At 43.3% G+C, this 26,736-nt stretch overlaps 1 protein-coding gene and 1 long non-coding RNA gene across 2 annotated transcripts in view; one reads left to right on the forward strand and one right to left on the reverse strand.

The window, feature by feature from the left end:
* LOC126184936 (hepatocyte nuclear factor 6) overlaps window positions 1-20,724 on the reverse strand; it is a 613,909-nt gene extending 593,185 nt beyond the window's left edge. Inside the window, exons 1-2 of the mRNA XM_049927609.1 lie at window positions 19,451-20,724; window positions 18,910-19,315 (exon numbers count right to left, since the gene is read on the reverse strand). Coding sequence (XP_049783566.1) covers window positions 18,910-19,315; window positions 19,451-20,524 — 1,480 coding nt within the window. The 5' untranslated portion in view covers window positions 20,525-20,724. The remainder of the gene's footprint in view (window positions 1-18,909; window positions 19,316-19,450) is intronic.
* A 197-nt stretch (window positions 20,725-20,921) lies between these two features.
* The window catches only part of LOC126184539 (uncharacterized), a 277,653-nt gene continuing 271,838 nt past the window's right edge, over window positions 20,922-26,736 (forward strand). The window contains exon 1 of the long non-coding RNA XR_007536836.1: window positions 20,922-21,693. This is a non-coding gene — a long non-coding RNA (uncharacterized LOC126184539). The remainder of the gene's footprint in view (window positions 21,694-26,736) is intronic.

The raw sequence follows: 26,736 nt of genomic DNA on the forward strand, positions 1-26,736 counted from the left end.
ACCATAAGAGTTCCTCAGAACTAAGATGAATTGTTTACAGTTGTGTGTTGTAACAATTAACTGTCATTGTAGGTACGTTATATGTTTCACATCTTACCTGTCGATTCACCTGCTAGCGGGAGAATTCCATGTCCTCTGGAATTAAAAATCAACTCCAATGAATCCGCAAATAGAAGCTGAATCATTTTCGATTGCTTGCCGTAGCTATTAACCACCGTTGCAAGTGATTTGCACTTTCTAGTTACACGAAAGCAGGAACAATCAACATTACTCGGAAATATTCGCTTCAAGAAGAGCGATAAGCTCACAAAACAGAGAACATACATCTTGGGACTGGAGTTTTACATCGGGCAGCAAAGAGAAAAAGATCGATCCGTATCATTCCAATAGGTGTCTACAATTACTTGTTAAGTCTGAATGGATAAACTTAAGCAGGAACAGACCACTGTAGCACGTCTCAGGAACATTAATGTGTTGACATCACTAGCATGGTTTCCGTTATTTTTTTAATGTCTCGAGAATGCTCATCATCAAACCAAGCGTAGAACATATCTTGCCGTGAGAGACAGTTCGCTGTCCTAAGGAGATAATCGTTATTTTTTTATAGGTATACGAAGGAAGGGCCCTTGCTAGAAACCACTGTCAACTGATTTGTGTAAAAAAGCTCACTAGACTCATTCCGCACCGTGTCAATGGCAACACTGCCAACATGTTTAGTTCCTCCCTGGTGACAAAAACGGATCAGTGGATCAGCACCATATTCAGACCTGAAAATCAGTTTGTAATGGTTGATAACGTGGCTCTTCTGACCAAATGACACTCTTCCAGACTTACGTTATCGCATAAACAATTTTACGTCTCATGCACCGTAACCGACGGAAATAGCCCATGCGTTGGGACACTGGACGTTTTTCGAGGGGAGCGAGATGAAATCCCCATCCAGTCATAATGATTTATGTTTCTCATGGTTTTCCTATGTCATTTGAAGCGCACTTTATGCTGGTTGCTTCAAAATATCCTCTATTAATTACCTGTTTCATTTTGTACGACGAAGCTAGTGCTTCATCTCTATTGGAGTCTATGTCAATAGAAAGTTAAAGCACCTCATGTTCTCGCTTTAATAGTGGTGTTCTGGTTGATCTTCTACTCCTACTCTTGCTTCACTGCTGTGTCACATATGCGTTCTTATGTCAACCAATGTGGCTTGTCGATACTTGAGACAGTTTTTGGACGTCGTTCCTCATGTTTGTAATGTACTCATTCTTCACCCCTGCACTGGCCGCGGGAGACAGAAATACCTTCAGTACACGAGAAATCGTAGATCGACTAGTAATGAACGACCGCCCCCCCCTCCCCCAAAGTCGGAGATGGGATGTTTCATTTTTGTGACCCCTACAAAGGCCGTAAAAACTTCCCATGGTGTAAGAAAATACAAGTAAGTGCCTTCTCTAGCCGTTGAACGGTGTATGCGATTGAAAGCTGTACTTCACTGTGACTGTTTTTGGATTAGGTCCAGCTAATATACAACCAAAAAACAAAATCTTGCCGGTGGAAATAAAAGCCGGAAAACTTACTAGCACTTACCCGAATGAAATCCAGCACTTCATATTTCCAGTTGATGTTGAGTGCAGCCACAAGAGGTAATGTTAGTGGGATATTACGCGAAAACTAAATTGCTGTAAACCTATTCCACGGAAACACAAAAATTGTGCAAAAGCAATAAATGCAGTGCAGAGTTACTTAACAGGTGGAATAATAGAAAGGGGGGGACGAGTATTACCGTAAAGGCGACAATAGCTAAATTATTAACGTTCACTCTCTCTACTCTATACACGGGGTGGTCAGAAACAGTCTGGAAAACTGGTAAGGGTGTTGCAGGGCAGGCTGTGCTGAGAAATAATTGTTAAGAAACAAATTCGATGCGCTGCGCCGTTCCCGAATTAATTGGTATCCAAGTTAGCCAATCAGGCCGTTGCGCGTGTAAATTCAAACGCCCGCCATATACAGTTAGTGTGAGTTGTTCTCATAAGCGTATATGACAGCGCACGAGACTGCTCAACCTTTGGCTCGGGTGCTATCCTTACTACCGTCCCACATCTAATTTTTATATCCCCTTCTTGTTCGGTTTTAGGAAACCAAACGAAGGACACGTTTGGCGGCACGGTCTCTGCAGACTGATGACGTCAGCAGCGTGGTCCCATAAGATCCTACCTCCCCTACGGTCTCTGCAGGGCAGCCTAAATATGAGCGCAACGGCCTGATTGGCTAACTTCAGCGCTAAGACGGAAACGGCGCAACGTACCGAATTTGTTCTTAACAATTATTTCTCAGCACAGCCTACCTTTCGACATCCTTACAAGCTTTCTAGACTGTTTTTGACTATTCCGCATTACACCTTACACCGTGGTGTCTGGTAGGGAGTACTTGCGGCAACAGTATCACTCTGCCCCTTCCTCGCTCCGTTCACGAATAACGCAGGGGAGAACGACAACTGGTCTGCGTATGAACTCTAATTTCTTTGATTTTATTTTGCTGGGCATTTCGCGAGACGCACGAGGGAAGATGTAATATGTTGGCCAAGTATTACTGGAATATACACTCTTGGAAATTCAATAGTAAACCTCCCCGTGATGCATAATCTGTCTCCTGTAACGTATACCGCTGCAATTTATTGAGAGTCTCACGCTAACTATACGATCCTATGACGAAGCGCGTCGCTCTTCGTTGGAACTTCCACCATTTATTCTAGTAATACAACCTACAGAATGCCCCGCAAAGAAAGGAATATTAAGGTTTAAAATCACGTAGGCGATGTCATTAAACAACGGAGCACAAGCTCAATTCCGAAAGACGGCCAACAAGTAGGTAACATTATTTTCTTTATATCAGTTTCCAAGTCACTGTGTGGTAATGTTAATAAATGAATTAACGAAATATCATAGAAGGCAGTTGCAGGTGGAATAACTCTCATTACCTGGATGAGAAAATCATTCACTGCACTCTTCCGTTCTGTTTACTCTTGCAGATAAGCTTTGCGTATTTTAACGAAATTAATCACTTGATTATAAAATACATTAAGGTTTGTGGAAAAACTTTAAAATAATGGCGTCACAATACAATGTTATGTATAATTAAAAAATATCGCAGGCGATCTGAACAACAGAGTTTGATGCAGTTATTAACACTAGCTGTTGGCCTTCACGCTCAGTTACATAGTTATGTCTGTGCAGCGTGTGCCAGGGGGGCTACGTCTTCGACATTGTCGTGGTGGAAAAGGAGATTTATATGGACAAACGTGGAAGTACGAACATGTTTAACGTTCCTACAGGGTCAGCTCGTACGACAAACACTGGAATTCCGAAATGATTTTCATGCAGAATGGCGTGTCTCGTTAGAAGCTATTACCACAAAGACAAAATTATATGGGAACTACAATGTAGCTCCACTGATTATAAAAACTCTTCGAACTCAGTGAGAAACAAGACCAATACATGACCCATATTTAACTGCTCATCACCAATACACAAGTTGTATAAATCGGGACCCGAATTTCGGAAGAAACCACTCTTAAGTTGAAACGAAAGTGCGCACTTGGAAACTGGACACCATCTTACTTTCCACTCTATTGCTTACGTTTTTCCAAATTTATGGATCTTCAACAAGGAAGACGATGCATTACGTTGTTCGTAGTGAGAATGATTCCACCACATTGGTAGGCTGGGTTATAACAGGAACATTTGAGCAACCTTCAGGACAGACCTGTAATGTATGGAGATATATTAATTTTCTTGGCACGCTATTCGGTTGGGCAGGAGATAGATGAATGGCATTTTTTCGAAGCGCCGGGTGCTCGCAAATAACAACTCTCAGTCACTAAATCTGTTTTCGGACATTTCTGTTTAATTAGGAGGCCTATGAGATGGCATTGTCAGGATCAGAGGTGGAGTTTGCCGCAATCTTTATTAAGAAACAATTCTACATCTGCATCTACATGACTACTCTGCGTTACTGTCTCTAATCAGAAAAGTGAACTGAACAGTTGGTGTTTGTAATGGGACCAACTGAGACATACTGTTACAAATGCGACAATGCAGAAAATAAAAATTCTAGCGCTAAACTGTTAGAAAACATTATACAGCCAAAAGGATCTAATGCCATAATCTCTAAATATCTTTCATAACTACGGCTTCATTTAGTTGCATGAGCTCGTCATATCTAAAAAAAATTTAGCTAAGTGTATCAACAATATATATTTCAACACTACTAAGTAAAAGTTTACCCTTTGTATGTAAAAATGAACGAGACTACGATACAGGGTAAAAAACAAATTAATCTGTTTCGATATATCTCTACTCACTCCATGAAGATTTTAAACTTCTATCACGACGTTTAAGTGTGCGCTGCGCCATATTTTTGATATTATGAATATTTGACAGGATATAGCAGGTCGGTGCATTGGATTCACAGGCCACTAACAAAAATAATGAAATGCGCCATAACACAATATTATACATGGACGGATGTCTTCATAGACAGGGATAATACTTTGACAAATTGTCTTCATCCGTCTTCGCACGCCATAGGCACTTGACTCCAGATTCTGTACTCGTGTGTCAGATGTCCATTCCTTGCATTATTTTGAGCCGTGGCTGAAACTGAAAAGCTGAATTTTCTATTAGTACGACACACAGCGACAAAATTCAGTAAAGCAGTAATGACACCACTGCAAAGCCGACGCTTCACACCTGAAAACCTGTTGTACATTATTAGCACCCACACTCAAAGATATTACTGTTTACAGATTTGTCTTAGTAAGTCGCAGCTTGTGATGATAAAAGTTGTATTATGTAGTATTTGGGCCAGCTAAATTTTCTCAGCACTGCTCGCTCTAATCTTCCTGCTATCCTAATATAACCGTCATCATCATTATCATCACCATCATCATCATCATCATCATAACCACCACCACCACGACCACCACCACCAGCACTAAAAATCTGTCAGTATACTTAATCTGTATAGTAACCGACTAAATTAAGTGAACATTTTCAGACTTTTCTGCGTGCACAGGCTCCGCAATAAGAAAGAGGCTAGCCTAAAACCTTACAAAGTGTGTCCGTTATGTCTCTATGAATCACACGATGTAAAATAAACTAGTGAATGTACAGTTACTTCAGGAACCTCCGTTGCCCATGTAACATAACCCACTTTATAGTGAATACTAATGTCTACCATCTTCTTCTTTCCTTCACATTTTCATAATCGGCCTAGATGAGATCTAAAGCTGCGAATATACACAAAGCTGCGATGTTGGTCGTCAGTTCCGACTTGTATTTAGTATGGAATAATGTTCGTGAATTCCTACACGAGTCCGAATAACTCGCGAAACTCACTTTCACGGAGCATTTGCGTTTTCTTTGATTAAACAGTACCGTTTCTTTCTCATCTTTATGGAGCACGTAAACAGTGTTGTGCACAAAATACAAATAGATTCGGTCGACGATCACATGAAATGGATTTTACGAACGTTAAAAGTAAAGCAGTCATCAATCAGAAGATCGTTCTGAACATCACACTGCTTTACTAGGCATGCTCCTTTTGGAGATGGTATGCTGTTGAACTCACTGAACCAGCCAGTTATTGGGGGACTAATCATCTTAGATTCCAAGAAATTGGAAGTGAGATTGCTGAAGGAAGTAAGACGAACCGTCAAAACAAAAGATTCAGATTTGACGCCCCGTTGACAACAACTTCTTTAGAGATCGAACTGAAGCTCTGAATTCGCTGAGACACGGAACAAAAATGAAGGTTTCCTTCTCAAAGGAGCCAACCCAGCATTTATTTGAACTACAAGTTACGGCAAGCCTGAATGTGAACGACTCAGTCGGGAATTCCAACTGATGTCCAACTGCGAGTTCTGCCGCCTCACTCGGGAAGACTAACCGCTGTGTCTGTGAAACTTTGGTTCTTGATAGTGATGCTTCATTCAACACGTGTTACGAAAGAAAAACGCAACAAAGCTTTTAATACACATCTATAAGTATCTCCCGCTCTTCCTCTACAAACACACGGACGCACAGTTTCCTTTCTCATTTATCGTGCAGCTGCTGGAATTCTGGTTCACAACGTATTAGGTTGTCGAGCAGCGATATTGTTTCCTCGAACTTATTCTTTCTCTTTCTAAATGCAAGTGTTTTTACCAAAAAAATATTTTATCTTTTCACGCTACACCGTAATTAAAATGAAATGATGACTTTAGATAGTTTGCCAAAAGTGGTCACACTAGCCCATCTTTACTGGGATACAGCGAGATGTGGCTGTGTGGCAGATATGTGCAGTTTACTTTCGAGGAATACATAAATTTTCCTACTAAATATTTAAACAAGACAAGTTTAACGGCCCGGTACCCTACCTGCCTCCTATTGTTATCCGATTAAAACTGACTTACAATAAAAACATCTATTTCATCTGGCTAGTTCGTCTATTGCGTATTATTATTGCATCTATACTCTCATATCCCGTGAGTCAAATACATGACAGAGACGTTAACACTCGTAAAGGCACATTTTTTACACTCAGTTTCGGCCGTGATTTTTAAATATGCCTTAGCGTAGGTGAGAAATGAACGCAGGATGACGATAAAATTATATCAACGCTTAGTTATAAATACAGTGTTCTCAATAAGTACAGACCATGTTCTCAAAAATTACGTTATTAGCGGCAGTTTAAATTGATTTTAAATTCCTCAATCGTCTTCAATAAATGGATGTTTTCAATACGAAGGATCAGTGTGATTTGTGCTACTGTATAACTGACACTCTTAATTAGGGGAAAAAGGGGCATAATACTCGCAATAAGCGAAAAAGTCAAGCCGCACTGTCGCGGCAACTTCCCGCTGCTTGTGATGCACATCTCTGCAGGTGTCGCAGCCTGTGTACCGTTCAGTGGTAGCAGCAGTCCTGTCATATCAGACCTGGAATATATTTCAGTTCACATCATTTTGCAGAGTCGATAGCCGGAACTTCGCGCTGGTGTAGCGTTACGGACTACGACGCGTGACGCAACCAGCGGGACGGCGTAGCTAAACCACTAATTCTAGGAACTAGCTTCTTGTAAATTCAAACGGAAATATTAAACACGAAAACTTTTCGTTCTATTATGTTGTTAAAACGATGTATAATATTTACAAGTATTCGATCCCCACGTTATCTGAACTGTCGACGAACACTCGTTACTAACGTTACCGAGAACGTGTCTAACGCCAGCAGCTTCATGACATAGACGGAACATCTTCATGATGTCCATGTAATTCGCATGTTACTGACGTTAGGCATACACAATAAACGCCATGTGACTCTTAAAAGTAGTGTTTCATTAATCGTGATGCAAATAGGTCTCCCAGTTTCACAACAGTATGCTTTATGTTTGGTGCCACATTTGTTGTTCATAAAACAGATGCAGTGGAATATTATGACATAGTTGGTGATCTTTTCTAAAATCACATCAAGAGAATTGAAATCCACTAACTGACGGGGGTTCTGCACTGTACGAGATTTTAATAAATGAATTTACAGAACAATTAAAAATATCACTCCAGTCCACCCCAAAAAATTTTAACACCATTTACTACGCCTAAAGGAAATAACAGCTAACGATGAAGTATTTTAGCTGTTATTTCATACTCGTAGAGCCTACGTTGTGTATTTAACAAATGCTTTCAACTGTCTCAGGCTGCAGAGTAGGTAATATGATACTTTACATAAAACGCTGGAGAGAAGTAATTAAGGTATTTCTGCAATACAATACTGTTTTACCTGAGATTTTGTACGAGAAAGGCGGTTGTGAATCAAAGACTGTCGAAGAAAATTTAACTTACTATAGTGCGTGAAATTTTGTGCCTTCTACGTTCCACAAATATTCTACGAAACGGATTACCATAGATTAACTCCAATGCGCGCCTTTCCATCAGTGCCGTGGGAATATCGTTCAAGAAATATTTTAATGCCACTCAAATTCTCATGCTTTTGCCTCACCTTGTTCCTGGATTATGAGAGCTCCGTCGGAGCTTATTTTCCTCTACTCAGCCGTCACTCTCTCAATCGTGTGAACGCTGAACTTACGCTCCGCTTTTCGTTTTTTTCTCAACGTAAAACTGAAAGTTTACTAACACTTCTCCATCTCATAAATGTCTAAACTGAATAACTGTAGTTCTGCATAAACTACGAGGTTTACTTTCATTTGATATTTACTGTGACTATGTGTATGATAGTAAGTCCTCCTGGTCCAGTTGAAACGTATAAATCTAAGTTACAATAGCTCTCATGTGCGACTGGGGTGCCGAAGGCGCTATATCACGCAAATTTCCTTCCGCGTGCAACACATTTCAAGAAAACACTCCGCGTGCTTCTTCACCAGAAATCTTAACGTCCGGTCGCGCACATTCACGGAAATTACGTAGCAAAAAGCTGGAGATATACATAAATACAAATGGAATATATCTGAAGTGGCTTCTAACACCTTGGTGAAACACACTGTAATTTACCCAAAATACACGTATCACAGCAGTCCTCGATTAGGGCACACTTTTACAATTTGCCACGGTGCAGCTCCCGTATGCTAACAAGACGGCCCAACGCGGAAACCGAAAGTGTGATCCGTACCAAGCCCTTCCTCGTACGCCAACCGGATTTTTTCGGCCCTTCCCCCGTAACGACCCGCTCTGGTGTTGCAAATGACTGGAAGGGAGGAATGCGCAGCGCAGGTCTCATACAGCAGGGAGAGATGATAAACAAAACAGACTGGAGGTGAACAACCTGGCGACCTCCGCGGCCTGCTGACAGGCGAATGACATCTCGTCCGCATACAGTCACTTCATTTAGGGCCATAAGCAGCCAGCCGCATATGGAGATTACCGTGCCGATTAGTTTTGTTACTACCTAACCTAATGAATAAATTGCAAATTCACGTCTATTTAGCCACATTAGTGAATGCATTTTTTGCACTATACGCATTATATACTTCGATGGCTGACGTCTAGTAGAAGTCCAAGCAGCGAGCAGAGCTCTCTAAGTAATTGGAGATCACCGAGGCAGTCGTCAAAATATTGTGCGGAAACTAGAATCAACAATCTGAACTTTTGTACGCAGCTTAGGACAGGACACAGCTAAATACTATTAGTATCTGCGCTGTGAAACGCCATCACAAATGGTGGGCTCTCCATAAGAAGGACCGTTGAAGATATGACGCAGCTCTTAACGAGATTGCTAATATCTCACAGGGAAATCTAATTGTATTACATTAGTTCTATCGTCATGGAATTGGTATATTTTGAGACTCCTGATTGTCTTTACTCCTCGCACCATATTTACGAAATATGTATCGAACGATGAAGCGCACGATAAACATATCACATGTCATATGGTAACGTGCAAATGTAGCACATAAAAATTATAATGTTTTTTTAATAAGGCATTTGACCAGCTTTATACGACATGTCAATGCCTTTGCGTTTCTTTTATTTTAGTTTCGAAAAAAAATATTTTACACTTTTCGAAAACTATGATCACCGTGTACGTACATATAGATGCCCCCCTGCATTTTAGCGTACTATCACAAACTTAAATGAGGAAATTATCCTTGCACGGCTTAGGAAACATGAATAATCTTGTTTTATATTCGGTATGGAGATAAGATTCCAACGTGAAAACAAATGCTCTATAAACCTCGTTCCCACGTGTTTAGTTGAGCACAGATTTATTTTCCTCGGGCAGTTTTTTCGCAGTCAGTGGATCAGTAGTGTGTCGTCAAATTCGCCACGTAAGTGCAAATATTTTAGACATGTATCACATCTGTAGCCAGACATAATTTCGGCTCAGTACGTTGTTTAAATAATTTCAGGTAGTTATTCCGGCGAACATGTATTTAATTAAGAGAAACAACGGAGTCACATTATCTGATTCGGAGCGTCGCCTAGCAACTGACGACTGAAGGCGTGCTCGGAAAGCCTAATGATTAAGGTGGATGATTGCAAAAAGCAGGAAATAAGGGCTAGAGTCCCGATTTGACAGAAGCTCCCATATTCACAACTAGACAATATATAACTTACGTGCATCCGTCCTTGCAAAACTGGATTGTGGGACAGCCGCCGATATGTATGTAAAAAACACCAAAAAAGGCGTCAGCTGTAAGTTGATCTTGTTTATTTTATAGGCTACGGGTTTCGGCAATGTAATACGCCATCATCAGGCCCTCCATTCTGGATATGGTTGAATTTTTCAGTGACAAAATGTATGTACGTAATACACGAAAAATAACCAATCTTCGCACCAGCTTATGTACGAACGACCTTAACACACGTCAACGTCGTCTGCTAGCTGTTGACATCGAGCGAGGTGGTGCAGTGGCTAGCACACCGGCCTCGCGTTCGGCCATCTAATTTTGGTTTTCCGTGATTTCCCTAAATCGCTCCAGACAATTGCCGGGATGGTTCCTTTGAAAGGGCACGGCCGATTTCCTTCCACAGCCTTAACGCAATCCGAGCTTATGCTCCGACTCTAATGACCTCTATGTCGACGGGACGTTAAACCAAATCTTCCTTCCTGCCTTTCTAGCTGTTGACGCGTGATAAAATCGTGCGTACATAAGCTGCTGCAAAGACTATTTTTCATATATGAAGTACGTACATTTTGACATTGAAAAATTCCATCATTATCTAGAATAGAGGGCCTGATGATGGCACATTATATCGCCGAAACAAAAAAATGCTTCAAATGGCTCTAAGCACTATGGGACAACTACTGTGGTCATCAATCCCCTAGAACTTAGAACTACTTAAACCTAACTAACCTAAGGACATCACACACATCCATGCCCGAGGCAGGATTCGAACCTGCGACCGTAGCAGTCACGCGGTTCCGGACTGCGCACCTAGAACCGCTAGACCACCGCGGCCGGCTCGCCGAAACAGTCAGCCTATAAAATAAACTGGAGATGAACTTACAGCTGATGGTGTAGACAATATTTGTCTGCCATGATGAGTTAGCAGCGCATTTCGGTTGCTTAACATGGCACCCACTATTACTCTGTACATTTTATCTTCTCAACTCCGTGCTCATGCCGAAGTCATCAAGGTCGGGTTATTAACTGACTTCAGAAACAGCCCGTGGCCTTAATGAATGTGTCACTATTCCATTCGCTCGAAATATTTGTAGAAACTATGGAAGACTTAAAAAGCAGGATGTTCCAAACGAAATATGAACCCTACCTCTTTGGGAAAAGAGACGATAATCTTAATCTCTGTGCCATCTTGCTTATTTGTGGGAGTGCTGGAAGCTTGGAATGAATCGACTACTCCAGGCTCCATTCAGTCTTCTTCTGGTGGCGTTAATTGAGGCTAAAAATTATTCGGTGCACAAAACAATAAGCGTCTCCAGGTCGGATAGAGAGAGAGAGAGAGAGAGAGAGAGAGAGAGAGAGAGTTCGCTGTCGAACTTGCAAGCAGTATTACTCGGTTCCGTCACGTTAACAGTATAGAGAGGTTTACTGATGAAGTGTTAGTCGATAAGTACCTCGTTTATGGGTCCACTGAATGCAACGAAGAGAGTCACAACGACGCTAGGATGAGCTGTTCCTTCTATGACGGTAACCACATCACAGTACTATGCATATTTACGTATGCACCTACGAGAAACCAGGTTCTTCCGTGTTATAATGGGAGATACTGGCCGAGGGAGGTATACCAGAACTCGCAATCACAGAAGAGAATGTGTAACACGTGACTGGTGTCAATCGTGACAATAATAGCCAGCGCGTTGCACGGACATAAATCGTAATTACATCGTTACGCTGTAACGAGTACGGGAGATCACGGAAGTCTTATGCCAAAATATTGATAAAATATCCCTGAACAATCTATGAAATATTTTGGATAGTGTTTGGATTCACCCCGTATACGATATTGCAGAGCGTGTTTTGTTTAGACCTACGGGCGGCACTCCAGCGATTACAGCCGTTATGAATTAATGAAATGTATTAGCAGTTGTGAATTTGGCTGCAATCAGCTGTATAACGGAATTACGACAGTGAAAATTTGTGCACCGCGCGGGTTTAGCCGCGAGGTCAAGGGCGCTTTGCCACGGTTCGCGCGGCTCCCCCCGTCGGTGGTTCGAGTCTTCCTTCGGGCATGAGTGTGTGTGTTGTCCTCAGCGTAAGTTAGTTTAAGTTAGATTAAGCAATGCGTAAGTGTAGGGACCGATGACTTCAGCAGTCTGGTCCCACAGAAACTTACCACAAATTAAATTAAAATTTGTGCCGGATCGGGTCTCCAACGCAGATTTTCCGCTTATCGCGAGCGGTCACCTTACTATTTGGCTGTCCGAGCACGCCTCAAGGCGAGACCCAACGAATGGCGACATATGGTTTCGGTCTGGCGGTGAGTCGTGTTCGGATAGCCTAATGGTAAGGCGACCGCTAGCGATAAGCGGGAAATCCGGGTTCGAATCCCAGTCCGGCGCAAATTTTCGTGGTCGTCATTCCATTACACAGCTGGTGGTTGTTCATATTCGCAACTGCGAATACCTTTCATGTATTTCACCCTGTATATGTTGCTCCTGTGAGGCACGAACAGTTCCCTCCAACACCAGTCTAGAAGTCCTGACTACAACCCTTCCGTTAAATAGGCTGCCACGATAGCGATAAATTCTGCAAATATCGAACTTTACACGATGTGTGGGAGTGCTCACGGTTTGCGATTAAGCGTCCTAGACGAGTGTAACATTCGGAAACAGTTCCCTGAACAATTTTGTCTGATATGGTGTTGGCGGGAAAAGCGAGTTTTTACCATGTCTTGGTCCACATACTCGCAGACAAACCAAGAAAAACATTATACCAGTATTTGCAATGAAATAGGTTTCAGATCTTCGTCAGAAGATCACTTCATGTGTGTGGGGAAATGATTTCCCCCTTCATATTTGTCAGAGAGTGGAGTCTGCTTCTACACACCTCGTTGCCTACCAGATAATAAACCCATTAAGAAATCATTCCAGATGCAGTTGATGAATCACACAACAGGATTTTTTAATTATATTCCCTTTATCAGTCTGTCTAACGAAAATTGTTACGCAGCATCACCTGCAATACGCGACGCACCTCATACGAGTTAAGCATTCGATATATGGAGCGCATGGCACCTACACCATGCAAGTCTGATTTTCTGTAATAACCGCATCGTACTCCAATCTGAACGATATTGCTGCAATTCAAGGCAGTCTTATGAAATTGTCTTATAACGTCTGAAGGAACTCTCATTTCTTAGTTTTTGTCTTCGAATTTAATGGGTTTTATTATTTGGAATCTTGTTAGAACTCGGTATCAGTTATTACATCGCCGGTTTGTTGTTCCTATGAGCCATAACCAGTCTAAATTATTCTTGGCTCACGAATGAGTAATTTAATTTCGATCGTGAAATTTAGATCTAAAAATATAACAATAATAGTCAGTATATTTCATGTTTTGACGAAACAACATTTTTGGCAACTAGTTACATTAGTAGTTATTAACTGACGCAACGCATCCCTTCCGAATACCGTCTGCGAAACAGAACTAACAGAAATCGTAGAGTTCTCAGTTTCTGCTGGAAACCAATATATTGCATCTTATTTAAGTCAATAGCTGTCAGTATTAAAATACCTGTAGTTTCAAGATGTCACAATATTTCGATTCTCTGCTGACAACTGCCCTTTTTTGTGAATCTACATTATTGAGGGAGCCGTTTGTATCCGTGGAAGATGGAGAGACTTGAGTTTTCCGTCACGATCGCGTGCTATGAGCGACTTTCTGTAGCTGTCAAACAGGCGACTGGGGAGGTGAAGTGGGAAGGTAACAGTCTACTGAATGTAATCATCTGAAGGTTGGTTGGTTGGTTGTTTCGGGGAAGGAGACTAGACAGCGTTGTCATCGGTCTCATCGGATTAGGGAAGGAAGTCGGCCGTGCCCTTTGAAAGGAACCATCCCGGCATTTGCGTGGAGCGATCTGAAGGATGCAACGACAGTATGAACACTAGGTTTATGAAATTATGAGCCAGCGTTTAATGAATACATGAAAGTAATTATACAACGATAGTTCAGTCAATATACGTCGTTGTATGTAATTTTACTTGGAATAATTCGTTATACAGCTTTGGTGTGTGTGACAGTGCTTTGCTTCGTATTGGATATTTCTTAGATTTCACGTATGATGACGCATGACTATCAACTGCACTCACGTTTAAAAACTAATTCTAAAGCTTAGTTTGAAGGAATTAGAGCGAGTTCAAGCATCTGGTACAAATTACTTAGCACGAAGGTTGGTTTTTCCCCCTCGCACGCATGAAATGAACTAATGTATTGGGAAATAACACGTAGTTTGAAACATATTTATAGCGTGATTGCCTAACCGTACAGAAATGTAAATAAATGGAAAGGGACTGAAGAAAAAAGAAACTTCGTCTTCCGAATGATGTTTAACTCGGTATCGTTATTGTAATTGGGGTGAAAAATTTCGGTAATACCACATTGCCGGAAGAAAACAATTTTAAGAAAACTGTAATAAGTATCTAACTTGTGTATTCAGGATGGCTCAACATCTGGATCCGGTCGTAGACTTACTCTTTTCGACACATAAAGAGAGACGGAGACACACACTAAGCATCCATAATTTTGTCCGGGACATATCGTCGTATAATTAAATTATAGATCACTCTAACCCCCAGTTCTAACGAAGATTTTCGGGAGATTTCCTTTGGCTGTATAGCAAATGTCAAAACAGGAAATCCGTTCCCAAATATTCCCAACTAGAATTCTCTGTGGCTCACTATCATACGCCAGATTTTTGTTGAAAAGAAGTTAAGTCGAGTGAGTCGGATGTCGAACAGGACTCTGTAGCTTTGGAAGTAGAGAACGAAACGTGTTAAAAGAAAAGAAAATCACAGTTGTGGAAGAACTGAAGTAGCAGTCAGAGCTGTACGGGAACAAGCGGACCCAATACTCGCAAAGGGGGGAGGGGAAAAAGAATCTCACTATTTAATAACAGTGCAATAACTGGGGTGGACCACGAATGAGAATTGATACCGCGGTAACAGGTATAGCAAAACATGGGACAGAAAGAAGTGAGGTAAAACAGTGCTCTGCGCATTTGCACAAGACTGAAATACGGATGCGCACTCCTATTCGACCAACCGAACGTCTGTCTCACTTGGAAATTGAGAAGCACGCCCGAAAGTGAAACATGTACACTATGCACATGACTAGAAAATTCCCATCCAGAGAGTGCATTTTGTTGTGCCATTTATTCCGATCTTTTTTTCCTTTCAAGGGTTGGGAGTGGGAATACGGCTTGTCTTTATTTCTAAGCGGGAGTTATCGTTAGTCTGAGTTTATCTTGAAAGATTTTACGAGCACAATACATAGGAGATTGAAGAATGTTCATCCAGCTTTACCCTAGAAATCTATTCTGAGCATGATCTCACGCTGTGGCAATGTTTGTTAAGTGTTTTTACCATTACCATAAGAAAACCTGTGAGCTTTTGTGCTCTTTCTTTTCTTATATTTTATGATATATATATATATATATAGACTGAAGCGACGAATGAAGATCTGTACCAGTTCTCGATGTCCCCATATAGTTTGACCTGATATGGTGCCACACACGTGAGCAGTATTCCGGCTATTTTGATAGGAGAGCTAGTTTCCCTTTGCGTTACAAATAAAGACATCTAGGCGTGGACATCACTTCGAGAAATGAGAGTGAATCCGAACTGAAGAAGAGATTACCGGCGGGAAATGCGTGCTACTTCTCACTGAATAGATTACTTTCATCACGGATATTGTCTAGGAATTTAAAGATTACAATATACAAAACTATTATTCTACCAGTTATGCTGTATGGGTGTGAGACTTGGTCTCTCAATGTGCAAAATGAAAAGCCGTTTCGAGTATTTGAAAACAAAATTTTGAGGAAAATTTTCGGAGCGAAAAGGGATGACGTTAGCGGAGAGTGGCGAAAACTGCATAACGAAGAGGTTCACGATCTCTATTCAAGCCCTGACATAATCAGTATTATTAAATCACGTAGGCTGCGATGGGCGGGTCACGTAGCTCGAATGGATGAGGGCAGGGCAGCGCGCAGAGTACTGGTAGGGCACCTAGAGGGAAAACGTCCCGTGGGGAGACCGAGGCGTAAATGGGAGGACAATGTGAAGGCTGATTTGAGGAGCCTAGGTATTGAAGGTGAATGGAAGGAAATAGCCCAAGACAGGGACAGATGCCGAAAATATGTTTCTGCGGTAATGGACTCTCGAGTCCGGTACGACCAGTAAGTAAGTTACAAATAAAGAGGGAGTCTTTATTTACATCTGTGATAGTTCCGCTTGATCTCTCAACTCATTGTCTCGTATTTGTATAATAACATGATTGAGCCCAGTAGTGATACCTAAATTGTGTTTCTACGATTCCTTAAGTGTACAACTACACACTCATTTACGTTAAGGTCTTTACCTCAATCTCTGATTTTCTCGTGATCTGAGTGGAAACCAATGCAGTGTTTTTAAACGATAATAATTTTTCTAGAAATGACCATATCACGTTTTTCTCAGGCGAAAGTTACTTCTGTGTAGGCGGGCGAGTTTACACGGAACAGCTGTCAAAACATGGGAAGCTCTAGATTTGAGATATGCCCCGCTGGGGAGGGAAGCTAAGTGAATGACGGCTTATCGTGTGTGCGGAAGGCGGCGCGTGCGGCGGCGGCGGGCCAGCTGTGCGCCATGCGGGCTGCGGCCGAGCGCGCCTGCGCATGCGCAGCTGCCATGCTGCTCCCCCACCACCGCCGCTCTCTCATTTGCATCGGCCCAATGTTGACATGTGCGTCTTACGAATTCGTCTTATTCAAACCATCCCGTTCGTAAGACCTATCGAACACCTAGCGGAATGCGTTCCACGAGTGCCGAGTTCCACGTATAAGCACAGAGCCGGTCTTCACGTTTACTCCGCTCTGTGTGAAACTGGCATTCGTGTAGCTTACATTTAACGATACTGGATACATGTCATGCCATACCCATTCTCAGATGCATGCATGCCCTTTGAAAGATATATGTGGAGTACACAACATTTCCATTGTAGTTTCCCTACGGTTTTTGAATGCAACATTATAATTAAGAATTTACAGTGACATTGCTATCGATGATTTACAAAAACTAACGGTATTAAGTTACGTCTAACAACTCGAATTTTGCCTCCACCCCCCCCCCCCCCCCTCGTCGCATAACTAAGAACTTTTCCATGAAACATAAGCCCCTGTAATTAATAAGAAAAAGACGTGCAGCGGTCAGATTTTGACTGTCGCCTGTGGCTTTATCGTCTCAGTAAATTCTACAGTCATGCTGTTTCATCCCTCAATCATTCGATGCCATTATACTCCTGTAAAAGGCAACAGCATAAATTAAACACAAGGTTAAGACAACAATTATTGCAAAAAAATATTGTTACCAGTCGTTCCATCGGCTCCTCTTCAACGAGGCAATACATGTGTGCTGAAATTGTCTTCTTTTGGCAAATGTTTACCAGGTTCGTAACAAAATTTTAATTATTACATATGCTAATGATTTCATATACTTAAGTAAACGCAACACTGTGAATTTAAAAGGAAATGTCAGAATATGCTAACACAACAGTGATTAGCGGAAGTACAGGGTGGCTCACGAAAAACTGGTCCCGAGTACGGACTGCTGGCGAGTTACGCACCAACTGTTGCCCGCCACGAACAAATACAACAGCATTAGCTTATTTGTCATTCTTTATTATACGATTATTACGTATGTATCTATTTATTGTTGTATCTGCTTGTGGCGGGCAACAGTTCGTGCGTAACTGGCGAGCAGTCTGTACTCGGGACCGATTATTCGTGCGCCACCCTGTAGTATTCCACGACAGCGAAAGCAAAAACAAGTTAATTTGTATCTTGCTTTTAAAATTATACGTATAACATCTGTTTGACTGTCAGTATTAGAAAGGAATTAAAGGAAACCATGTATATTTACACAAATATGTCTTTTCATTAAATATAAAGCAATAGACCGAGAGCAAAGTACTTGCAGAAAAATTAGTAATTTTGCTATAGAAAAATATACGAGACTAACTAATGAAACATAGATAGAATGACATTATTTTCAACACTAAACAAGTACTGCGGCAACTAATAAACGCCAAAGAATCATTGGAATAGTCATATGTAATTATTCATTAACTTCCTAGATATCGTACTACGATTTAGAAATTGTGCAAAGGCGTCATATATTTAGAGAAACGCTACATTGTGAATTTAAAAAGAAATGTCAGAATATTCTAAGACAACAGCGAATTGTAGAAGTAGTATTTCACAGTCAAAGTGACAGTGAGGCATTAAGATTTACTTATTATTTAACAGCTGTGACTAATGCTCTGCATAACACAATTGTAAGTCTAGTGCAGACGAGAGTAGTAGAAGTAGAAATGGGTTAATGTCTCGAGCAACCGTCGTTCTGTAACTCAGACGGCGAACAACTCATCGCTGAGAAAACGTAGCGGTTTTCTGAGAAACGGCAACGCTCGCGCGAGGCCGCAGACACAGGAAGCGGTGTGCGGCTGGCTCGTCGTCACGTGCAGTTTACCCAGTGACGGAGGAAGCGCAAACTCGTGCCGAACGAAAATCGATACTCTGCGCGGAGAGGGGTGAGCGTCAGGCTCGATAAAACCTGCAGACACGCCCCCTCACGTGCTCGCCACGTGCTCGTCCACCTTGTTTACACACAGTGGCGACGGCACATCAAAACACAAACGCCTACTCGCGATTGTTCGAGACAGCACCACTTAAGAAGCGAGAATGAGAAGTAAAGCACTTACCTGCCAATCTGAGTGCTGACATCCGTTGAAACTCGGGTTCCTGCAGCCATTTCCACATGCGGCGAAATGTCTCTCTGCCAGATTTGAGCTTGGACCAGGGCTTCGGGTTGCGGAGGAGGTCGGACAGCGTGCCCTGTGACCGGCAGAGGACGCGCTGTGCGAAGATGGCTTGCGGGATGCTGTAGCGCTTGAGCTCGGCGCTGATGCGCTGCGCCAGCTCCTTGGTGTTGATCTCCTCGACCTCGCCGGCGGGGGCGGGCGCCAGCGTGACGCCCACGCCGACTCCGACGCCGACGCCGACGCCGACGCCGGGAGGCAGCAGCCCGCCGCCCGACGGCGCGCCCGCCTTCACCTGCTGGGGAGGCGGCGGCGGCGCCTGCTGCGGGGGCGGCTGCGGCTGCTGCTGCTGCTGCTGCGGGGGCGGCTGCTGCTGCTGCTGCGGCGGCGGCTGGGGCTGCTGCTGCGGCGGCTGCTGCTGCGGCTGCTGCTGCTGCTGCTGCGGGGGCGGCTGCTGCGGGGGCGGCTGCGGCGGCTGCACCGCCTGCTGGAAGGCGGGCGGCGACGGCGACGCGACGGCCACGCGGTCGCGCGGCTGCGGCGGCGGCTGCTGCGGGGCCTGCTGCTGCGGCGCCTGCTGCTGCGGCGGCGGCTGCGGCTGCGGCGGCGACTGGTGCGGCGTCATCGTGGCCATGCCGTTCATCGCCGCCGCGGCGCCCACGAAACTCGTCACCATCGGGTTGGGCGGCGAGTGCAACGACGCCGACGGCGGGCTCAGCGTCGCCCGGCCCACCGTGTACGGCGAGTCGTAGCCGCTGGGCGACAGGCTCTTCTGCGGAGACTGCAGCCCGTTCTGGCTGTACGTGCTCTGCGGCGACAGCGGCGAGTGCTGCTGCGGGATGTTGATGGTGCCCAGCCCGTTGTTCGGCGACGAGTAGTGCGGCGGCGGCGACATCCCCATCGTAGACAGCTTGTCGTACGTGTACGGCGAGTTGACACTCATGCCCAAGCCTATATTGGCGAGTCCGTTGTTTTGCATTACTGTAAAAGATCCAGAAACGTTACTCGTGTGACCGTAAGCGAATTTGTCCGACACGGTGGAAATGGGTGGAAGGGGCTGCAGAGGGGTCAGCGTGGCGTAGGAGGAACTGGGGCTGAAACCGGGAGGTGACATCCTGCCGTTGACGGACGTCAGCGTCTGGTACGTCGGTTCCGGCTGCAGAGTGCGGAAATCTGTGGCGTCGATCATGCTTGCGACACTGACTGAAATTCCCGAAGTCGGAGAAAGTTTTCCCGGACTCAGCAGCTCCGAGTCCTGCGAGTCTTCGTGTGGCTGCACTATCACAGAGAGCGCCTCCTGCTTGATGTCGACCGAGTGTTCCGACAAGTCTTCGGACGCAGACGGCAGCTCCTCCTTGATGTGAGTTGATGTAGACTCGCCGAGCGACTCGTGCGAAGTGGTCACCGAGCCAGTCACGGCCTGCCGTGAAATAGTGGGGCTCAGCTCCGCCGGCGACATGCTGAGGCCGGCATGCGTAGACGCAGCTGGCGAATCGACCGAATCTTGCATCGGCTCACCGAGCGACTGCTGATCGGCCATTTCCTCCACGTTTTCCATCGCTCAGCACGCCCCTTCCCCACACGAACGCCACCCTCAGAAACTTCACACTTCACTTTACACAGTAATCGATGCCAGAGCTTTAACACTGTCCCACGGTCGAAGAAATTACCTTCGTAAATGTCCCTTGCACGAAATTTTCACCGACCGACGGACGTCCATATTTGTATGGCGAGTTACTGCGCATGCTACTGCGCAGGAGGGACTGTCGCGGTACGGTGAACGGAGCGGGCGCGCCGCGACGGTCGGACGGCGAGGTGGTGGGCTGCGGCGCGTCGCGCGCTGGCGTACTGCGGCCGGGGCCCCGGGGTTCGCCGCCGCCGTTTTGTTCGGAACCGGTGTCCCGCATCTGCCGCCGAGGGGGAGGCGGCAGGCAGCCGCACGACTGCACCCCCCCTTCACCCGACCGCGCCAGTCCCAGGTGGCGCGGAATGGCGGCGGCGCTGCCGTATGTTGGCACGCACCTATTGTCCCACATTTACCGCCTTCCTCACGCTGACAGCTGCTGCCGGCGCTCCACGCGGCTCCTCGCCGCTTTCCTTACCGAAACGGCGGCCCCTCGCCGCCTCTCCGTGTTTCGAAAACCACTTCTTCGCACCTCTCTGCCGGCCGCCGAGCACATGGTCGAGTGATATTGATTCGGCCACCAAGAAAGGCCGATAATTTTGAAGCCTTAAAATCGATAGCAATTACAGTGTAGCTCAGAGCGGCGTCAGTCCTCTTCACGGAAGGACAACTGTTCGCGATTGTGCTTTTACGTAGGGCGAGTAGCGATCTAGAAGTTACAGAGTGGTCGCAAGACGGTTTGTGGTGAGAGTTAACTACTGGCGTGTTCGTGCCTGTTTTGTGTTGCTGCGTGACGCCTGCGGCTTGTGGAAGCGGTATCACGACAGTTCGAGTGTAAAATGCTGTTCGACTATTTGAAGGATCTTTTCTCGAATTTTAGTTGCAATAGAGTCGTTTGCTTCGCCACGAAAAAGAGTGAGACGTCTAAGCAGAAAATACAATCGTCCACGCGAGCCACGGCATAGCGTATTTTGCGGAATGACCTAGACGGTAGTTTTTATTTCTTTTATATTTTTTATCGCTTTTAAGATATGCACGTTTGCAATTTCATTTACGCAGAACTTATAAGAAATAGTCGGTTTCGAAATTTCTCGTTCTTGCAGGTGGGTACCAAAAACTAAAACGGCCTTCCTTTGAAGATATTTATATTTTGTCGGTGCATTGCTACTGCTTCTTACTGTGAGATACGTAAAGCGTACATTTAACTTTTTTTTAATAAATAAGCGCTTGTTGGTATTTTTCTCATAAGTTCTCTGCGCTTCACAGGTACCAACCTAAAAAAAAGTTATTGCAGTTCCGTAAATGTAACATCTTTGAACTATTTTTTTGCAAGAAATGCTAAAAATAGAATACTTTCACTTATTAATTCTTAATTTTTATCTCATACGCGGTGCATGTGAGGATGTGATCTACTTTAATGAAAAGGAAAAGATTTTTCTTGGAAAAACCAGAAGCGGACGAATATACGCGACAAATTATTAACAATAATAGCTTTCAACATCTGGATTCTTCATTTTCAGGCACCTACCTAAAAACATAATGTGAAAATAATGTACCCTGAGCATAACGGTCGTAATTTATTTATTCTACTAATGAATGTTTAATAATGTCTACCACCACAGAAATCTTAAATAATTGGCTGTGGTGGACCATTCGTTCTGTACAAGGGTAAGGAAATTGAATACATCGGAAGTCTACACGAATGTTAAGGCTATAGTCAGTTTTATTGTCGAGTTGACAAGTTGTGTATGATGATAACAGTATTAATTTGTGTTTCCTTTCAATACATGAATCCTTTTCTATAAATTTTTAAGATACCCTTTGTCACAGAGGCATCACATATCATAAAACACGTTTATGCCTACCCATAAAAATTTCATAACGAAAATAACCCTTACATTGAGGTAGCATAAAATTTTTATGCTCTTACTCCGAACAGCAGTAAAACTTTGCGTCAATTTACTACATGGGAAGTAATGAATGGACTATGGGGTGTTTGTGACATTTAAATATACTTATATACGTATATGTAGAAATATTTTGAGCGTTTCAACGTGAGGAGTGCTAATTCATGGGATTATTTTTCCACACTTGTTCCAAACACTGCCATAGTATTGTGAAGGGATCTATCTGAAGTGATCACACTGTGAGGTGGTCAGTAGCAAGTAGATGAAATCTTGACGTAGAAGATTTTGTAATATATGACCACGTTCTCCTTGAGAGATATTATTTAGTTTATTACCTCTGTTTTCCAATGCTTTCTTCTAAACTCATTAATGCACATCATCTTGAGACCTTGAGGATGACAACTGTACCGCTCTGCACAGTAGGTTAATTTATTGTTTGCAGAAAATGTATGAGATAAAAAACATTGTTATAATAACTTACGGCAGTACAATTGCTCCTTCAGATTACGAAACACACACACACACACACACACACACACACACACACACACACACCGCTTAATTACAGAAAGCACTGTTACGTGCATAGATTTTAGACAACAGTTATTATAGTAAATAGTATAGGTTTCAGAAAATAAAAAACGTAGACGAAATTTTTACAAGTTGGCACAGGCTGGCAAATATAATAGACAAAGACAAGGGAGTAACCGTTTGTAATTAGAGTGAGTATAGGTTTGGTACAGTACCGCGCATGTACTGGCAGCAGTTGGCTGCCGTTGCATGCTTCATTTACAGCACTGTAATCACACGCGTTGTCGTGGGTTTCTGATGTATTCTGGGTAGTGTTGCCACATTACAGACAATTCAGCTCAGGTGATTTTACAAGGTAGGCTGTATTAGCCGTTAAGTTGGAATTTTCCATGTTGCATATATGGCCTCAGTATTCAGTTACGTACGTTTTGTCGCAAGGCAATGTTTTATGTTACTCAGTGTTCGTTCATTAATTTCGATCATTCTTCTGATCACAATTAGCGCTTATGTGTGGATAACGTACTTCCAGTTTTCATTACGTAAACACGCCAAGTTCTATTAACTCTTTCGGGCAGTCAACTGCGTTATAAGTTTTTGTTTTTTTAGTTTCTACAAGAAGCGTCACTGACAAGCAAGCCACCGAGGTGGCTTCGCATCAGACTGGTATCCACACGAAACATATTCATTATATCTTTTCCAAAAGCAGTTTATCATTTTCTTCTACATTCAACATCTTCAATAATACTAATAAAATTTGTTGGTATCCCTCCAGAGATTTCCATTTGAACGGTTATGTTTTACAACAGGAAGAAAAACTTATATGGGAATATTATGAACTGATTTGCCAATATTCAACGATTTGCAGCCTCGGCAGAAAGTAAATGAAATACATTGCCGATAGTTGTGGCCGAACGGTTGTAGGCGCTTCAGTCCGGAACCGCGCGACTCTTACGTTCGCAGGTTCGAATCCTGCCTCGGGCATGGATGTGTGTCATGTCCTTAGGTTAGTTAGGTTTAAGTAGTTCTACGTTATAGGGGACTGATGACCTCAGATGTTAAGTTCCATAGTGCTCAGAGTCATTTGAACCATTTCTGAAATACATTGCAACTGGTCTTGTAAGACTAGAAGAGTTTACAATGGTTTTGTACGTTCTTTAGTATATTTATTACTTGATTTCATTAATTGTAGAACAAGTTACATAGCAAAACGGTGTAGCACACAGCAGGGCGTCAAGTAATCTACTACTGTACACATTTCTGTAGTTTAAGTATGTTCTAATCCGTTGCTACTCCACAGAGTGATACGACAGTCAAGCAGTTCAACGACTATTTAAGAATAGTACCGGCATACTGGAGCTGTTCTAATTTTGTGTACAACATTTTATCTCATTTACTACAGGGAAACTGTTTATCCCCAAGTGGAATCACACAAATTTTAATGTATTTGGAAATACGACAATCATAATTTTGATGTTGCCTTTTCACTCTTCCCTTTTGATCTGGTTACGTGGAGAACAGATGTCGATTCATGTATATAATTGCATTTGATGTTTCTATCTGTCGTAATAATGTTATCATTATATTTTTACGGTACTTTACAGATACAGTTTATTTCGGAACTACGTCTCTCTTCAAAGTTGCCATTTATCACAAATTTTTCGCAGGCAATAGCCAATTAATTTTTTCCTCAATTAAGGAGTTGGTATCTGATAAAAAGGGCAGCTATATGGCCATTGTACTGCTCTATGTTGCTTCACAGTCCAAACAATTCGTGTCCTCATCGTAGCTCTTAGACTGCGCCGACGCACATTTAATTTTCGGTCGAATTTCTATGCGGATTTCGCAAGGAAATGGAAATTAGCTGCGAACAAATAAAACAATACACATGAAAGACAGCGGCTGTTTGTGGATAAATCACATCGGGTAAGACTTGAGCAAATTTTAATGATGTTGCAAACACTTTTATCTTTTACGAAGTTTTCAACGAAACTAAGCAAAAGACGGTTCTGTCAACATGTCCCATTACAAGGTCTGAAATAGTTAAAAAAAAATGGTTCCAATGGCTTTGAGCACTATGGGACACAACATCTGAGGTCATCAGTCCCCTAGAACTTAGAACTACTTAAACCTAACTAACCTAAGGACAGCACACACATCCATGCCCAAGGCAGGTTTCGAACCTGCGACCGTAGTAGTCACGCGGTTCCGGACTGAAGTGCCTAGAACCGCATGGCCACCGCGGCCGACTCTGAAATAGTTTCATGGCAAGTAGACTAAGCTCGATTTTCACAGCCAACATTCAGTGTCACTCGGCCTAGCAGCAGGCAGTTCGAATCCTTACATACACCTGAATTTGGACGCCAAGGGAAGGAGAGGTCGTATTGTACAGTTCTACTCATTAATTTCCGTGGAGCGGCCTCTGTGTTTTAAGATCCAGTCGCCTCTACAACGTCACACGAAGTGAAAGGCTAAAATTATGATGTAGCTATCCGTCTGTTCGGTGCTTTTAAAGCTGAATGTGCTATTTGCCAGCAGTGAGTTCCACTTCTTATTTTCCTTTCGTTTCTCCACACGTGCAAAACAAGTGAAACGAAAAAAAAAATCTCAATATGCACGCTCTATAATCATCGTACACGCTATAATCCAGCGATACAAGTAGTTCTGGCCAAGGCACCGTTGCCATTAAAATTATGCCAAGTTTCATAACGTAGAAATTTTGTATTGTTATCATCTCTTGCTGAATATCATAACTTTGTAATTTAAGGCCATGGCATTTATGTCATATTTCTTCTCTCTCTACTCCCTCCCCCCTCCCCCCCCCACCGTCCGCCCTCTCTCTCCCTGTTCATCTTTATGATGGCAGCATAAAACTAGTGAAGGGTAACTATTGCCAAAAATCGTAAATAGATCCTGACCATTTTACTTTCAATATTGGGATAATAGTCAGCCTTGTGTAGCGTAATTTTTATCCAAGTAATGAATATCAGCGACCTAGTTTAAGCTGTAAAATGATGCTACATGAAACAAACTAATGCCGGTATTTTGTGCTGCCGGCCGGAGTGGCCGAGCGGTTCCAGGCGCTACAGTCTGAAATTGCGCGACCGCTACGGTCGCAGGTTCGAATCCTGCCTCGGGCGTGGATGTGTGTGATGTCCTTAGGTTAGTTAGGTTTAAGTAGTTCTACGTTCTAGGGGACTGATGACCTCAGAAGTTAAGTCCATAGTGCTCAGAGCCATTTGAACCATTTCTCATTTTGTGCGAAATTTGTTTGTAATTGATCGTCTGCTGTTTGATGTGACTTGTGGCTGTGTAGGTGTCTTGCCTGACTAACCATTTTACACAAATGAAAGATTTTCTTGCATCCACCAGTTGTAAGGTTACCGGTAAGTTTTGCGCTATATATGCTTTAGTTGTTGCTGTGGCATACTAAACTGTGCGAGATCACTTGAGCGAAACAGGCCATAACAGTTGCTCAGCAGACATAAAAAAAACTAGCGAGAAGTCATCATAATCGGTTCGAAGGCCAATTGCCCCCAAACGATGTCCACAAACGAGCCATATATTGCAATCCACAATTATCACAAGATTCGCATATGAAGAGAAAGCGGGTAGCGTCAGGGGGCGAGTGTTTTCTGCAGCAACGCAAAGGAATCAAGGAGAGATGCTGGTAATCGCTTCTCTAGGTACTGTTGAACAGGGCAGTAACGA

The sequence above is a fragment of the Schistocerca cancellata genome, chromosome 4 (assembly GCF_023864275.1).
Source record: "Schistocerca cancellata isolate TAMUIC-IGC-003103 chromosome 4, iqSchCanc2.1, whole genome shotgun sequence".
NCBI classification, from domain to species: domain Eukaryota; kingdom Metazoa; phylum Arthropoda; class Insecta; order Orthoptera; family Acrididae; genus Schistocerca; species Schistocerca cancellata.